The 17,779-nt window shown below is 40.9% G+C and overlaps 1 protein-coding gene across 2 annotated transcripts; it reads left to right on the top strand.

The window, feature by feature from the left end:
• Positions 1-408: 408 nt before the first annotated feature.
• On the top strand, positions 409-17,338 carry LOC133278868 (tyrosine-protein kinase TXK-like). Of its 2 annotated transcripts, XM_061472058.1 has the most exons (14): positions 409-473; positions 696-798; positions 2,183-2,388; positions 3,153-3,218; positions 3,907-3,961; positions 4,791-4,870; positions 5,787-5,914; positions 7,117-7,191; positions 8,007-8,178; positions 9,452-9,668; positions 11,163-11,227; positions 13,463-13,581; positions 14,031-14,188; positions 16,210-17,338. In XM_061472058.1, exons 1-14 carry the CDS (start codon positions 409-411, stop codon positions 16,276-16,278), a joined length of 1,578 nt encoding a protein of 525 aa, XP_061328042.1. In that variant the 3' UTR covers positions 16,279-17,338. The 2 variants fall into 2 exon arrangements, with proteins under 2 accessions (XP_061328042.1, XP_061328034.1); XM_061472050.1 differs by lacking the exon at positions 409-473 and having other exon boundaries at positions 547-798.
• The last annotated feature ends 441 nt before the right edge of the window (positions 17,339-17,779 follow it).

Genomic DNA, 17,779 nt, shown 5'->3' with positions numbered 1-17,779 from the left:
ATTCCAGTACAGAAAGGGGTATTTATCCATCTCCTGCCCCTGATGATGTTCTCATGTCCTTCACTGCACTGGTTAGAGCTTATATGGGCTAGTATATCAGTCAGATCAGTACTGATCTGGCTAACTAGGTCTCCTGCCTTTTCTGATTTAGTGAGCTGATATAACTCATCACATGGCCTTGTAATTGTGAAGGCATTGTAAGGGAGACAATGGGAACAGATAAGTAGGGTGGGTAGGAAGGCTTTGCTGTCTTTGGTGGATGCAAATTCTGCCTGAATGATTTGCTAGATATTTCACAGAAAGACAGAGCTAACAGTGGGGCTAACCACATACCACAGTCCTTAAGTCTCTAAGTTTTGTGGAAAAAAACCCAAAACCAAAATCCCAGGAAAACTTCAAATGTGGAAAATGTTCTTATTCACAGATCACACCATCCAGTCTGTTTTCTGCTGCTGCTGCACGGTACAAAAAAGGTATGTGAAATACTTTAGCTTTTCAGCAACTAGGATAAAAATATCTACACATAAAGGACTTCTTAAAATCCCTCTATTTTCAGTAGAACTGCTAATTATACTGAAGTTTAAAGACATGCTACCCTGCCTATCCCTAATGAAGGCATCTATATCCATGAATATTTTAATGTTAATATTTATAGATACATGTTCACACAAATACTTCATGTTTTTCAAAATCAGAGCAATGAGAACAGAAATGAACCTGGACCCTGATCCTGGGCTGGTGACCCAGTATTCAGCCTCACAACCAGATGTTTCCTATGCACACACTTGGAAGTGCAGGGTAAGTATCGTTTTCATAGGTGAGAACAGAGAATTGAGGTGATGTGCCATATGGTGGCTTAGTACCTGAACAAGCGGAACAGTAGCTAACTCTTGAGCATGTAAGGTTCTTTGTTGCCTAGAAAATTATAGAGTAAAGGTGTCTGATGATTCATGCTGATGTAAACACACGGTCACAGTGATGTTTCCTATGCAAGCTGTCACAGACAAGGTGGTTCCTTCTCCCGCTTTTGGGTTTGGGTGATGGAGATGGGAAGAGTGGGATGTCCCTGTTGGGCAGATATAAGATCACCTTGCTCAGCTGGCATGTGAAACATTCACATCAGTTTTGCTAAATCTAGGTTGAATCAATCGGAATTTTCTAAGGAAAACTAAGTGCAAAGCTAGAACCTAACCTGATGCAAAAGCAAATTATGATGTTCGTGCTGATTTGATAAGAAAGTCTACAGTGCTGTCTGTATTAATTCTCCAGATAAATGGCCCGATTTCCAGACATTGTAACTCCACTAATTTCAATGCTGTTCTGCTTTTACACCAGCTGAGGAGCTGTCCCAGCATTCAGACTATGTAGAAGTCACCCAATTAGGTAGATGGTTTGTTTAGTTTATTACTAATTGTAGTTTTCATTGTCATTTTGTCTTCTACACTGAACTACTCAAGTGTAAGTCTTGCTGTTTTATGACTGACAATGTAATAGGGGAAGTAATGACCATGTGTTGTGGTTTAAACCCAGTCAGGTAACTCTTTCACTCACTCCCCCCCCTTCTTTCCCTCCCCCTACTCCCGGAGGGACAGAGAGGAGAATCGAAAAGAATGCAACTCCCACGGGTTGAGATAAGAACAGTTTAGTAACTAAGGTATAACACAGATCACTACTGCTACCACCAATAATAACAATGATAAAGGAAATAACAAGGAAGAGAATACATCACCTCACCACCAGCCAACCGATAACTCGCCCCCCCCAGCCCGACCAAGCACCAACCCATACCTCCTCCAACCTCGCAGTGAGCCAGCCCTTCTGGCTAACTCCCAGTTACATCCTGGGCATGATGTGCTGTGGTATGGAATACCTCTTTGGTCAGTTTGGGTCAGGTGTCCTGTCTCTGCTTCCTCCCAGCTTCCCCTCCTCCCTGGCAGAGCGTGAGGCTCACAAAGTCTTTGGCCAAACCAAAACATCATTGTTATCAGCTCTGTTCCCGAGCTGAAAGTCAAAACACAGCACTGCACCAGCTACAAAGAAGGAGAAAAATGACTGCTTCTGCTGAACCCAGGACACCATGATGAGTTCCTTTTAGTTACTGAAACAGTATAGTAGCAGGGAAATTAAGCAAGCAATAGTTGGGAGAAAAGAATAATTAAGAAAGACACTTCTCTTTTACTAGTGTAAGAGGCAGTTGAAGTTAAAGAACAAGCCCTTACCTCCTCTACCTGCTGAGGCCTTGGAAGACTACACAGAAAAACCCAGGGTTACTGCACTCTATGACTTTTTTGCTAGAGGACCCTCAGATTTGCCGCTCAAGAAGTCAGAAGAATACATTATCCTCCAACAGGATGACCCCCACTGGTGGAAAGCAAGGGACAAACATGGGTAAGAGAGTGAGCATCTGTTTCAATCTCCCTATCTCCCAGTCTGTGGAAGCAGACAGATAGAGTGAGACGTGACAATTTAGAGGCAGGTTTGAACATGTTTGGCTATGTCTGAGGCACATGGATTGACCAGACAGACTTTCAGCTATGTCTGGTGCCCCAGAAATGGCCAGGGAATCTAGAATCTGTTGGGAATTCAGAGTTAAGTCCTAGGCTCAGTAATTTCCTGAGCAACATAGGGGCATTTGAAGACCATGTGAATCACTGGGCTCTGGGCCACATGCAAATCCAGCTTTTCGTACTTCAAGTGCTTTACAGTGCAATGTATGTAAACACTTCTTAAAGACCACAGAGATTACTAAAATATGTGCCTGAAACAAAATCCCTGATCTGAAATTCCTGGATGCTTTAGAGAGCTAGATAAACATGGAAAGGATCTTAACTGAAGTTATGTTTGTTTTGTCATTCCCCTTTCTCTTTTGCGTTTTCTTCAGTGTATCCTGAACTATGATGTTGGGAATACTACTCTCAGAACCCATCCCAGGTGATCTTTTTCCTTTCAGTAGCCTTCCACAGTTGCAGGGCAGAAAGTTTGTGCCTAGGATGAAAAGACTCTGACTTCAATTTCCATGTTGGGATTCTGTATCTGGCAGCATAGCCAGTATCATAAGGAACTTTTGTAATTTAACAAAAGGAAAATGCATATCTTAATCCTATTAATGTTTTACACCATACTGTAACATTATGCCCAATATCTTGTTTCAGGAATGAAGGTCTAGTTCCCAGCAACTATGTTACTGAGAACAAGAAAAGTAATTTAGAAACATATGAGTGAGTATCCTTGAAAGTTATGTTTGTGCTTTCTTTTCTAAAAATGGATTGCATCAATACATTTTAGTGCTTGATCCTGCAATCTTTATTAGACATGATCGGGTGTGTATCAACAGCTTTTTTTGTTACAAAACATTACTTTTGGAATGAAGTAACAATTTTGATTTGGAACTATTTCCTCGGAGAATGAAATCTGAAGTTACAAACACGGAGCACTTCAGCAGCATTCCTTTTCATAAATCATGTCAGAATACAGATGTTTCCTATTCCTGTAGGCTTGCTATGTAATGTTTCTATATTCTGATCTCTTTCTGTTGTGAACATGTAATCAATTGACTAGAAGATAATTCCAGTTACTTCTACCTAATTTACTAGAGAGAAAAATAAAATTCTGCAAAATTCTAAAGAAGAGAGGCTTGATGCAGCGTCCAGGACTGCAAATTTCATCACAGATTGGCGTAACTCTTTCCTGGGCTTTCTTTTGTTTGAGCTCATATTTAACCACAGTGAATGGAGGAAAAAAGTTGTCACACTTACAGTGGTCTAATAAAGTCATTCCCAATTAAGAGATGTTTATATACAAGAGTGGTTCTGTTCAGGTTTCTGGACTGGGCTATTAAGATGGATTACTTTTGTGAAACAGAGCAAACATTAATTTCTACTGGCTGAGATTATCTTCTTGTTGCAGGTGGTACTGCAAAAACATAAATAGAAGCCAGGCAGAACTTCTTTTGCGCCAGAAGGTAACTCAGCTTAACCATAGGACTAATGATATCTAGAAAGATCTATCAGTGGAAGCATCAAGAGTGTTACCACAGTCAGATCCAAATCTGCTTGGGGTGCAGTAAGACAGAAAGTACTTTAAAATAAAAAGGCTTTCTGGGTTAAGCATATGGTGCAGATTACCCAGACTTCACAGAGCTTTAAGTTGTAGCCCCAGCAAATTCTGTGTAGATTGTCCATACTACATAAATTGAATTACATACAGTTTACTGTGCTTGTCTTTTGTATGAAAGATTGAAGACTGAAATCCATGTAGGAAGTAAATTACTGAGGTTAGCAGAGCTTAAAAAAAAAACCCTTGTGTTTTTCTTACGTATAGAGCAAACAATCCATATTGCCTTCTACCACCTATCAGTTACCAAAGTGCCTAACTAGTTAAACTTTGCTCAAGGACTAACACAGGGCTTGGACAAGGCAGACAAGAGAAGAACATCTCAGATAGAATTGTTTTTTACAATATTTTTTATAGTGATTTGTACAATTTGATTTATTTAATAAATCAAAATATTTTCACTGCTTCACACTGAAAAGTATAATTCACCTAAATTATTTAATCATTCACCTAAATTCAATAAGTATTTAATTGCCTGGCACTCACTATTTTCCTTTGGATAATTTTGTTCTGCTATGTACCTGCTGTGTACAATTCCCATTGTCCACTGCTTTATTCCCCTCCCAAACAGTCATAGGTATTCCACAGAATTTGGTAATGAACTGCAAGTCCTATCTGAAGGGAGGATTGTTCAAGCTCAAAAGTAGAAAAATAACTCTACTTGGATTTCTTTTCAGTCCAAAGAAGGTGCGTTTGTTGTCAGAGATTCAAGCCAACAGGGGCTTCTTACACTGTCCATGTATTCACGGCCTAAAGGGTGAGTTTCTCTGAACAGTTAGAATTTGAATCAAGAGGTGATGGAAGAGCTTCCCCCAAACTTGTCAGGATAAGTGAACAGGTTAGACATGCAGTGCACAGCAGCAGGGAACCACTGGGGTGCTGTTCAAGCAGAGCTAATTACCTTGTGTGCAGAAGAGATGACAGTGGGCAGTGGGTCTGGGAGTCAGGGTGCAAACGTCTTGCTAAGACAAGATTAACTGCACTCATGAAATCTTCAAATAATCTGCTATGAAAGTTGTGCACCCCAACCACATAATACAGGCAGTAAGACCTTACGTTTGCATCTTCCTGCCTTTCTTTCTACACGAAGCACCATGAATGCCACACCTCACTGCCACAGCCTTCAGCCACTGCACTGAAATGCTTCTGTTCTCTGCAGGCTCTGTGCGCTGTAAATTCATCTCGGATTCTGGTGTCCCCAAACTTTGGTGTTTTTTTTCCTAAAATCATCTCACCTCCTCACTGTGCAGTCTTGCTTCTTTTGCCAGAGGACTGCCAAAAGACTGGAGAAAAAATAGTAATTTAGATGTATATATGAATATGTTTTTAACTTCTGGGGGAAAACTTGGGTAGTGAGCCTATTAATTTGAAAAACTTAGATTCAAATAAGTGCTGAATCAGGAGGAACACTATGGCTATTTCTTGTGGATGCAACGATACAAGGATAAATCATTGTGCAATATCTCACAAGGGTGGGAGAGAGATCATTCAAGGACGCTTTGGTTTGTTTTTTTTTTCCTGAAGCAGTGTCCCAGCAGCCCACAGCCATTTTTAAGTCAGGAATTCTGCTCCAAGTTTTCAGATTTTTCTGTGCTTTCTTTCAAAGTGAAATTTAATCAGATTTATAGTATAAACTGTTTTTACTGAAAAATACGATCCTTTGTTGATTTCAGAAGTCATAGCGAAGATATTCGACATTATCAAATTAAGAAAAACCACTTGGGACAATATTATGTAGCTGAAAAATATCTCTTTTCATCTGTTCCTGAACTCATCGAGTATCATCAACACAATGCTGCAGGTAATGCATGCGAGATGATAAGGTTTTACAACTGACTATTTGAAGCTCCTCGGGACTTTGGGAGATTGGCAATCACTCTTCTATGACACTTTCCTTATAAAAAGATACACAAGTTTTTCTGTTGCTAACAAATTTTAATATGCCATGATCCTTTCTGCCAAAGTCATAGCTGTGGTGTGCATATACCATGGGGAAAGTGACGTTAACAAACTCATCTATGTGTATTAAATGAATGTTACAAAGCTAGAAGCCTAATCCATTTACCTGCTCTGTATTCTCTTGGTTCATATTTGACTGAGTGGGGCTTGTCTGAAATTCCATCATAATTCTTTCTTTGTCACAAGAACTTGCATGTATGCAAGCAGGAGTTACGCTGTGCATTAGCAGTCAGCATTCTACTGATTTAGGCAAAAAAGCCGACCCCACCCCACATAATCCAAAGCAGAATTAGGGAACACAAGGACTCTAATACTGCTTTGCAGCCTACCACAGTTACCATCTCTGATTTTTGACTGATGGCAGCCTTTGAACATTTTTAGCATTAAAAAATATGCTTCATCTTGGTTCTGCCCATTTTTTTAATACAATATAAAATGTTTTTACCCTAAATGAGTGGAGATGGCAAAATACACAGAGATTCCTTGCACTAGCACAGAAGGAAGATATTTGAATAGACACTGTTTTGCTGGATGGAGGAGGATTGTAGGAAACACATGAAGCAGAAAAGGACCTGAAAGTAGCACTGGAAAGAATGAATGAATGAATGAATGTAGGGAGTCCCTGGTGAGGGATGCAGTAACTGGTACTGTTGGTTCATTAATTCAAAGAAAATGAATGACAGACATGAAAATATGTCTGGCAATGGGAAACAATCCTGAGAAATTTTGCTAGAAGAGACCACTTAGGCGGCTGATATAGTATTTCCGTACTTATTTATCTAAGATCACTAGTATCGTGCAAAGAAGCAAGAGTATTGGTTTTTGTTGTATGAAGGGATAGATACTTTTGTAGTCAGGATCCTATTGATTAGTCTTCCTTTATTTCTTCTCGCTGTGGTTTTTATCCAAACAAGCTGTAAGCAAAAGTAACCTCAAGAAATGTACCTCAGATTCCAAATATTTTTGTTTGGGAAGAGATACAATATAGTGTACCTTAAAATGGAGTAGTTGTTCAACAGAATATTGTTGCTTTGTCCCCTACAGGTCTTATCACTCGTCTCCGACATCCAGTAGGATCAGCTGGATACTCTTCACCAGCAGCAGCAGGGTGGAATTATGGTAAATATTTTATCTTCTTTTGGTGGAGATTTAGGTATTTGCCTAGGCAAGAATTTAGATTGCTTTAGAGTCACCTAGCTAATAATTAAGTCATATCTGTGAAATTTCCTGGTAACAAGAAACACACAAAGAGCTGCGTATTCACCAGAAACAGACACTCATTTCCTCTTAAAGTGTCAGTACCAAATGAGACGCCTGAAATGAGTAGTCCTGTTTGGCAGCTGTTGTGCTTCTGTTACAACCACCAGTGAATTTCAGAGCCATCTGGACTTTTCTAAGCAGACATAAAACTCAAATATACATTTAGTAGCTTTTCAAAGGCTATTTGATTTATTTAAATGCTTAGGAAATTTAAATCCATATTACTTATGGGAAGATTTTTCTGTGTAAGCTCTGCAAGTTTTAGAAATAAGAATGAATTCTTATATAAAGTTATAAAAACCAAGCAATGAATGCCAGTTTTGTGTATATAGATCAGGAATTTCATACCATCTGACTGATAATAGGAACCTCCAAAACTGAGTACCTTTCATGTTCCCATAAATCTCAAGGCTTAATATTTCTGAAGGGTGAAACTATTGTGGTTATTACAATACAGGCAGTCAATAACCGCTTCTGTGGCTGTAAAGTAATGTTCATATATAAACATATATGAGCATGTGGAAGTTTTCAGATATTTAAAACTCACGCTATAGCTGAGGAACAATTGTGATTTTTATTTTTTTTTTTTGTGTGTGTGCACTAACTGTAAATAGCAAGGGCATGGTTCAGGAAAGATGGCCTGATTATTGTAACATATTGCGTTGCTTTTATAGATGAGTGGGAATTAAACCCATCTGAACTGAAGTTCATGAAAGAACTTGGGCGTGGGCAGTTTGGAGTTGTTCAGCTTGGTAAATGGAAAGCAACCATCAAGGTTGCCATCAAGACAATCAATGAAGGAGCAATGTCTGAAGACGATTTTATCGAGGAGGCCAAAGTGATGATGTGAGTAGAAAAGCTATTATATCTGGTAGTTGGCATCAAGATGACCAATAATGGTGGATGTGCAGGTGTTGTGATTTATGCCCACCTGGCAACCAAGCCCCATACAGCTGTTTGCTCACTTCCCCACCCTAGTGGGATGGGGGGGAGAACCAGAAGAGTAAAAGAGAAAACCCATGTGTTGAGGTAAAGACAGTTAAGTAGGGAAAGCAAAAGCCACACATACAAGCAAAGCAGAACAAGGAATTAATTCACCACTTCCCATTAGCAGGCAGGTGCTCAGCCATGTCAAGGACAGCAGAGCTCCATCAAATGTAGTGGTTACTTGGGAAGACAAACACCATCACTCTGAATGTGTCCCCCTACTTCCTTCTTATTCCCCCAGCTTTATATGCTGAGCATGATGCCATATGATATGGAATATCCCTTTGATCAGTTGGGGTCAACTGTCCTGGCTGTGTCCCCTTCCAACTCCTCGTGCACCCCCATCCAACTCTCTGTATGGTGGTATGAGGAGCATAAAAGGCCTTGACTCTGTGTAAGCACTGCTTAGCAGTAACTGAAACATCCCTGTGTTATCAACAGTTTCCAGCACAAATTAAAAACATAGCCCCATACCAGCTACTATGAAGAAAATTAACTCCATCTCAGCCAAAACCAGCACAGCAGGACAGAAAGGCTGATATAAAGGTCTGAATCATACTGATGCAGATGTTTACTGTGCCCATTGCCAAACTCTTTCATTAGAGCGTGCACTGCGTTGTGCTGTGGAGCTCAATGGGGAGCGAACGTAATGGCAAATAAATGTGATTCTAAAACTATTCTTTCATCCATAATTCAGTGCTTCTAGGACCACTGGCAGAGCTCAAACCTAACTAGAGCTTTTGAGAAACTACATTACCATTTCTCCTAATTTTGCGAATTAGGGAAGTATTCAGATCAGGTCTTGGCCCAGCCTGGAAGGGAGCCACCATTGCAGTGTCATGTCCCCTGCCTGGAAGCCAGGCGTAACTAGACCTTTCTATTTCATACAGTGCAAATCGAGCTTTGCATTCACTGCATTTATGAGCTAATGAACCATTATGAACTAAAAGAATTAACTTTTTGTAGGAAATTGTAGGCAGGCTTGTTAGATAGTGGGACAACTCTGAGGGCAGTTGAACTGAATACTGTTTATCAAGCACTGCAAGTAGTTTTCAGAACCATCATGAAAATCAAAGGTCTAGTTACCTGCCAAGGACAAATGCTAGCCTGTCTAAAATTCAATCTTAAACAGGAAACTCTCCCACCCAAAGCTGGTCCCGCTTTACGGAGTGTGCACACATCGCAAGCCTCTCTATGTTGTGACTGAATTCCTGGAAAACGGCTGCCTGCTCAATTACCTTCGGCAAAGACAAGGGAAACTCGGCAGAGACATGCTGCTGAACATGTGCTGGGATGTGTGCGAAGGGATGGAATACCTGGAAAGAAACAGTTTTATTCACCGTGATTTAGTAAGCACAAAAGGCTTTCTGAGGTTCTTGACAAATACTGGCAGTACAGAATGTGGCACTGCATTTTATGGGACTGTCCTGGGTTCAGCAGTAGCAGTCATGTTTCTCCTCCTTGGTAGCTGGTGCAGTGCAGTGTTTTGACTTTCAGCTCGGGAAGAGAGCTGATAGAGATGTTTTGGTTTGGCCAAGGACTTTGTGAGCCTCATGCTCTGACAGGGAGGAGGGGAAGCCAGGAGGAAGCAGAGACAGGACACCTGACCCAAACTGACCAAAGAGCTATTCCATACCACAGCACGTCATGCCCAGGATGTAACTGGGAGTTAGCCGGAAGGGCTGGGAGACTGCGGGGTTGGAGGAGGTATCGGTCGGAGCTTGGTCGGGCTTGGGGGGGCGAGTTATCGGTCAGCTGGTGCTGAGGTGTTGTATTCTCTTCCCTTGTTATTTCCTTTATCATTATTATCATTGGTGGTAGCAGTAGTGATTTGTGTTATACCTTAGTTACTAAACTGTTCTTATCTCAACCCGTGGGAGTTGCATTCTTTTGATTCTCCTCTCCGTCCCTCCGAGAGCGGGGGGAGGGCAAGAAAGGGGGGGAAGTGAGCGAACGAATTACCTGACTGGGTTTAAACCACGACAGGGACACTGATGTGTCCTCTAAGACTTCAGCCCTGCAAGATCTAACAATCTAGTGGTGTTTTCCTGGCTAACCAAAGCCTTTCAGCTGTTCTTTTGATCATGGACAGCTGGAAGAAAAACTACTTGAGAGGTCAGAGAAAGTTGGGATAATAGCATGGAGCAGGCTGGTGTTAAGACATCCCAGTACAAGGGTATTATGCAGTGATCACAACACAACCAAAATCTCAGCAGTACAAAGGGTCAGCAACAAGGAGGATTTTTCTCTTTTAACAAAATCTTTTTCTATCTACGTTTTTTTTTTTTTTTCCCTGCTCCCTCACTGGAATATATAGGTGGCTTTTCTATCTTACCACTCATAGAGAGGGAATCATAAGATAGGAGCCTGTTTCTTTACTCTGCTTTCTTTTCAATGCTCTCATTTGGATGCAGAGTGGAAATCTTCCTGTGCTCCTCTCTAGCTGCTTAAAGAAATACAAAATCTTGAATATTTCCAAGGAGTTCCTAATTTCTGTATTGAAAAAGTCACAAAGCAGGTTTTTAAACGTTCACATTGAGTGTCCTAATGCTTAGGAAAATACCACCTTGGATAACTAGGCTCTGCACTCTAAAATTTCTTTTATTTTGCAGAAACATTGCAACTCGTACTGCAAGTGCTTAAGCAGATTATATGCTATTGTACGTGTAACTACATGGTAGTGAAATATGTTCATTGGCTCAGATAGACATTCACTTGTATTTTGGAGCAAGACACTCTTCAGAATATAAACAGCATAATCTGAAACAAAATTAGTCAGCTGATGCGTTTCTCTTAAAATGCTTTAGCACAGATTTCAGATATATTTCTCTCATTTTCCCTAGGCTGCAAGAAACTGTTTAGTCAGCGCGGAGCACATCGTTAAAGTATCTGACTTCGGCATGGCGAGGTATGAGGTCATTAATGCAGGTTTCGTGCGTACCTATTCTCAGTCAGCTGCTTGCTTTGCTGATTTGGGGAATCCCACTGTGGTCAATTTTTGAATTCTGATGAAAATTATAATGCTGTTAAGCTGTTGTACTGTGAACCCAATGTAGTGTCTTCCTCTTGCTACTGCTGAGTTTAAGACTAGTAAACAAAGTGCCAGGTAAACTTCAGAAGCATTTATGGACAGAGAAATGCCCATGGTGCACAGGGCTGTCAGAAACAGGTTTTCCAACTCTTCTTAGCACTGGGGAAGACAAAAGGTCCCTAGGGACAGATCTGAGCGCTGGTGCTGACCTTTAGATGCTGCCATGTTGAGTAGGTCAGGCAGGAGCAGCAGGGCAGGCAGGAAGTGTGATATGTGCTGCTCTAGCAGGGAAGTGGTTTTTCTGCTTCATGAGAGGACCAGCCAAAATGGGGAAAGAAAGCACGATGAACTCTTACAAGCACAGGATAGAGTAACTCAGCTCTGCCCTCACAGGCTTCCCTTACAGCATGTGCTATATTTTATAGCTGAGCTGATGAGTGAATGACTGCTACCCAAAGAGGTTGTCCCATTCCTTCCTTCTTTCCCTTTGCAAGCCCGGCACAAAGCTCTCCACTTCTGTGTTTTACTGGTTGTTTTTTTTGTTCCGGATTAGTAGACTGAACTGGCTCACTTTGGAGGCAGATGAGCTTGAAAGGCAGTGGGTGGGTCTGAGCAGGATGGGACATTCACTTTGTGCTGCTTACCTGCCTCTTTGCTTGGTTTTGCCTCCTATTTCTAACCTCAGGTTACAACACCCTAGCAGTTCATAACTAAATACCTGTTTTTCAAAAGGCTGTTCTATGTATGAAGACAGGCTGAGGAAGTTGGGGCAGTTCAGCCTGGAGAAGAGAAGGCTGCGTGAAGACCTCATAGCAGCCTTCCAGTATCTGAAGGGGGCCTATAGGGATGCTGGAAAGGGACTATTCATTAGAGACTGTAGTGATAGTACAAGGGGTAACAGGTTAAAACTTAAACAGGGGAAGTTTAGGTTGGATATAAGAAGGAAATTCTTTCCTGTTAGGGTGGTGAGGCACTGGAATAGGTTGCCCAGGGAGGTTGTGAATGCTCCATCCCTGGCAGTGTTCAAGACCAGGCTGGACGAAGCCTTGGGTGATATGATTTAGCGTAAGATGTCCCTGCCCACGGCAGGGGGGTTGGAACTAGATGATCTTAAGTTCCTTTCCAACCCTAACTATTCTATGATTCTATACTGTGGCAGTGCCCACTGGTTGCACTGCCCCTCAAAAGAGTAAGGTCAGAATCAAGGGTCTGGGCTCATCCAAATGCATCAGAAAATGCAGCAAGAGACCAAGGGGTCTGTCAAGGTCCAGTCTGAGAATAATGGACTGCAATGGCTCACTGCTGCCAAAAAGTGGAAACCAGTGGTGTGTGTGGCTCTAGGACAGGCACTCACTCTCCTTGGAAGACCATTGAGAGGTGACAGGAATACAAATTATTCAGAGCTCACACAGCTGCCACTATTGGTTATTTTGTAGCGTTATTTCATATGTTTATTATCCAATAACCTCTCATCTTTCTCCGCCTGCACCAAAATAAAAACAGGGAAATAAAGATATGATTTCTGTCAGTGTGACCTCCTTTAAAAAGGGCTTTAAAAGACAGCATGCATTCTGTCTTCCATGAGAACAAATATGTAGTGCACATCTGCTCTCTGCTCAGGAACATTAATAGTGGAAAGCTATGCATAATAGCCTTTTAAAATGCTGCCCTATAAATGCGTGCATTAGGCACATCTGATCTGGGAGGTCAGTTCCTATAAGCCTGTGCGAACAGTCTTAGAACCCTAAAAGTATCCAATGTTGGGGAGTCCACTACTTCCTTGGGGAGGTTATTCCAATGGCTGATTGTTCTCATTTTGGGCACCAGGAACAAAAGGGGTCCAGGGCAAAGGAAAATACTTTTACAATGCACCAGAGCTGTTGGCTTGTGTGTCATGAGTGTTTCTTTCTGTGATGCTTCTGTAACAATATGCCAGGTATTGTATCTGTGAAGTTTGTCAGTCATGAAGCGTGGTCCTCTATCAGTGCTGTTTGGGTGCAACAAGTAGTGTTACAGTGATACCATTTACTTGATTCTAAATTGACACTGTCACTGGAACTGCTTGCACTTTAACTATCATTCAACTATATGCTGTCTCCTGTTATTCTTTAGGTATGTCATCGATGATGAATACATCAGCTCTTCGGGGGCCAAGTTTCCAGTCAAATGGTCATCTCCTGAAGTTTTTCATTTCAAAAAATATAGCAGCAAATCAGATGTCTGGTCATTTGGTAAGTTGATTAGGTGAACATACCATGCTTCCCTAAAACTACTGATGTGATTTATGAAAGTGTAACTTCTTACTCATGCTTCCTACCTTAAGCTTTAGTTATTCCTATTTTTCAAGTCTTGTCTATATTGTACAAGTATCTTTCTCAATAGAAAAATTCTATGTCTAAAAGTTAGATTTTGACTGAAATGTGCATTCTTGGTAAGTCTCCATTAGGGAAATATGTATTCATCTGTTTCATGGGCCACCCTCATCTGACTTAAAAGAGAGCAGAATTATATTAGTTGAAAATGGTTTTGATTGCTCTTGCAATTTAGTTCAGGTTGGTGATATTTTCATGCATTTTCAATACACAAAAAATCACGAGTGGTTTTTGTTCTTCTAGTGGTGTTAAATAGCTTGTGGGTTTGGGGTTTCTGTTTTGTCTTAAATACTTTGGTTCACTTACAGGTGTACTGATGTGGGAAGTTTTCACAGAAGGCAAAATGCCTTTTGAAAGTAAGTCAAATTCTGAAGTTGTTCGTGAGATTTCTCAGGGTCACCGACTTTATCGACCACATTTGGCATCACTTGCTGTGTACAGAGTCATGTACAGCTGCTGGCATGAGGTTTGTTGCCCTTTTTTCCTGTGGTATTACTTTATTATTAATTTGTGATGTGGATCTAAAAGCAATCTTAAAAAAAATGGGGCATTAAATCCTTATTTCACATCTGTGGCATCCTCAGTATCTCTTACTATGTTTTCACAAATCACACCTAGGCTTACAAGCCTCTGTTTCTTTGACTGTTGCACCTAAGAGACATAAAGCATGTCATCAGTACAATTGGTCTAGACCATCCCTCGTTTTGAATATGCCACTATCGTCTTGCTTCTCTGCTGCATCAAAGTTAATACCTTTTCCACATCTCTATCATACTTTGCTTTTTCTAGCTCTGCTATGAACGATAACTTTAATACATTAATATACAAAGTAAGCATGCCCACTAAATGTGGATTTTAAACCCCATTTTTCACGTGTACGTAAGTACCTCTGTACATCACTACAGCTCCCAGGCTGTGTCTCCTTCACCCTCTCCACTCTGAGTTAGTATTTGATGCTCTTTCCCCATTTCAGAGCATTTCAGAGATTCAGAGCAGCCCTGCAGAGAAGGACTTGGGAGTGTTGGTTGATGAGAAAATGAACATGAGCTGGCTTCTGTGGGCGCTTGCAGCCCAGAAAGCCAACCGTATCCTGGGCTGCATTAAAAGGACTGTGACCAGCAGGTTGAAGGAGGTGATCCTGCCCCTCTACTCTGCTCTTGTGAGACCTCACCTGAAGTATTGTGTGCAGTTCTGGTGTCCTCAACATAAAAAGGTCATGAAACTGTTGGAACAAGTCCAGAGGAGGGCCACGAGGATGATCAGGGGACTGGAGCACCTCCCGTATGAAGATAGGCTGAGAAAGTTTGGGTTGTTCAGCCTGGAGAAGAGAAGGCTGCGTGGAGACCTCATAGCAGCCTTCCAGTATCTGAAGGGGGGCTATAGGGATGCTGGAGAGGGACTCTTCATTAGGGACTGTAGTGATAGGACAAGGGGTGATGGGTTAAAACTTAAACAGGGGAAGTTTAGATTGGATATAAGGAAGAAGTTCTTTACTGTAAGGGTGATGAGGCACTGGAATGGGTTGCCCAGGGAGGTTGTGAATGCTCCATCCCTGGTGGTGTTCAAGGCCAGGTTGGACAAAGCCTTGGGTGGCATGGTTTAGTGTGAGGTGTCCTTGCCCATGGCAGGGGGGTTGGAACTAGATGATCTTAAGGTCCTTTCCAACCCTAACTATTCTGTGATTCTATGATTCTTCAGCACCTATTTCTTTCTATATTGGTATCAAAACACTGATCTCATCAACTCCACCACCAGAGTAATCCCCTAAGGTCCCTCCTTCTGTAGTGTCTACAGGAAATATATCTTCAATTTTAAATTGCTTTGTGTGCAATGCTTTCATGTAAACAGGCAGGCATACACTTAGAGTAGCCAAGGAACCTTGTTGCTGCCGTTGTCTCCTTTGTCCTATCTCTCCTTACTTGCCCATCTTTTAACTCTATATAAAATCTGTGGATCCTGACTAAAAAAAGCTTAAGAGGCTGAAATCTAAACTGCATCTAGCTTGCTTGCATACTGTAAACATCTGCCAGGATGCCAGCCAGCAGAGGATTGGGAAGAAGTTCTCTCTTCTCTCTGTCATTAGCCAGTTCTTTGTTCCATATCGAGCTTCAGTACATCAAATGAGAAAGCAGGGAAGTTCCTTTTGCAACAACCCAGAGAACATTCCTGAGTATCATGGTTTCCTGAGAGGTAGGGCTTTCCAGTGATCTGTTGCAGGAGAGAAATCCTATAGGAATTCTGGTCCAGAATTGGAATAAATAAATTTTAGGAATACTTGGAAAATTGACGGCGCTCATGGCACTGGTGTCATGAAGGACAGATGATTTTTTTTTTTTCCCCTCAAATCATAAACTTGATCTTCTTTATTAATAAATTTAATGTAATTTTAAAGTGGTAGCTCATATGCACTTGTAACCATTTTCTAAAGTCTGATACTTTAATTAACTAATCTCCTAATACAAGTTTATCCTCTGCTTTTCTTTTCAGAAACCTGAAGGACGTCCTCCTTTTGCAGAGTTAAAAGAGACCCTCACAGATATAAGACAGATGAGATAATCAGATTTTCACCCATATATTTCTGAAAGGTTAGCATCAAGCATGTCAGTAATGTATCTGGTACAGAAAACATCAGCCTTTTACAGCAATCTCTACTTAAGTCATCAGCATCCTATATACTGAAGTAGCTGTTTGGGCTTGGCCTTAATTTTTACTCATTTGAGAGATACCTCAGGAGACTGGTTCAGGACTCTCAAGGCTTTGTTTTCATGATCAGGGAGAAAAACTTCATGTCTGAAAGAAGTAACCAAGCTTACTCACCTTATAGGCCTTTTTATTTATTCCTTTGGTCAGAGCTACACTAATTCCTATAACAACATTATTAAATTGATACTTAATATGACTCCTGTACTAGGGAATACTGATTGGCAGCAGAAAAAGGGATGGAAGAAACTTTGATAAAGCTCTAGCTAGGTCATGGTTAAAGGCAAGCCCTTTTATGCTGCCAAGCATCCAGCACTGAAGAAATGGAGCAGTGTTTCAGAAGGGGCAGCAAGCTAACTGACCAAATGCCAGAGCAGCATCCATTTGTGTGCCCACAACCACTGCTGCACATAAAGGCAGACAAAGGGAAAAAAGGAAGCAGTCATCATTTAGCAGCTCCCACATCACATCTGAGCAGCTGGAAAGACAGAGCATCAAGGAAGCATTTCAAGGTGTCTTCTCTACCAATCTGTGTAAAAGGAGGAGAGTAAGGATTATTTTATCCAAATCTTTCCCACAGTTTTCCAGTATTGTCTCCCATTCCTTTCCTGCTGCTGCCTACTCGCATGCCCGTACTTGCCTTAGTCCTTCCCTTGTAAGTGCCCAGAATGGTTAATGGGCAATTTAAAGCTGGAATCTGATCGTAAAATGCTTTGAATTAGCCTAGACCAGATGGGTTCTGTGATACTGGACATGGACAGTGTCTGTAACCCTATTTCTTATGTTATTAAGAAATTCACTTTTAATTTTAAATCTTAATTGTGGTCAATAGAAATATAGAGAAGAAAAGGCAGATGAAGTCCATAATTGTTTACAATAAAATAGATCATTACAAATAAATAGGTTCTTCAAAATATGTGCTTGAATTTTGAATTATTTATAGATAAATACATCATATTTAGTTTTATAGAACTCTGTAGGCAAAATATGTAAAACACTAGCTAAAAAATGACTGAGTTCTGCACCTTTCATTTTTCATGTTCAAATTTTTAAAAATAACTGTAGCAAAATTAAATATATCAAACATCCAATGTTTTGAATTTCCAGAAGATGATGGAAGCATTTCTTGGTCAAACTCACTCCTGCCATTAATCATTCATCTTTACTGCAATAATATTTTGACAGTTATCATCCCTTGGGAAAGGAAGTTGTTAATCCTATTGTTTGAACAGTTGGGAGAACCTTCAAACACACTTCCAAAGCATTTCTAGTTTGAGTGAAGCATGATATCCCTATTGTTTCATATAAACTGATACAAGAATTGCCACCAACTGATGTCACTGTTTACTCTTATAAT

Source organism: Pezoporus flaviventris, unplaced genomic scaffold, assembly GCF_033815535.1.
Source record: "Pezoporus flaviventris isolate CSIRO_AGI_PZ_B2104156 unplaced genomic scaffold, CSIRO_AGI_Pfla_v1 ptg000002l, whole genome shotgun sequence".
Classification (NCBI taxonomy): domain Eukaryota; kingdom Metazoa; phylum Chordata; class Aves; order Psittaciformes; family Psittacidae; genus Pezoporus; species Pezoporus flaviventris.
The sequence above is the reverse complement of the archived record's forward strand: the minus strand, read 5'-3'. Positions and strand labels throughout refer to the sequence as shown.

Coding starts and splice junctions, on each gene's coding strand:
- LOC133278868 (XM_061472050.1), top strand. CDS start 589: ATGCTACCCTGCCTATCCCTAATGAAGGCATCTATATCCATGAATATT. Junction 2,389..3,152: donor AAAGCAAGGGACAAACATGG/GTAAGAGAGTGA, acceptor ATCTTGTTTCAG/GAATGAAGGTCTAGTTCCCA. Junction 14,189..16,209: donor TGTACAGCTGCTGGCATGAG/GTTTGTTGCCCT, acceptor TTTTCTTTTCAG/AAACCTGAAGGACGTCCTCC.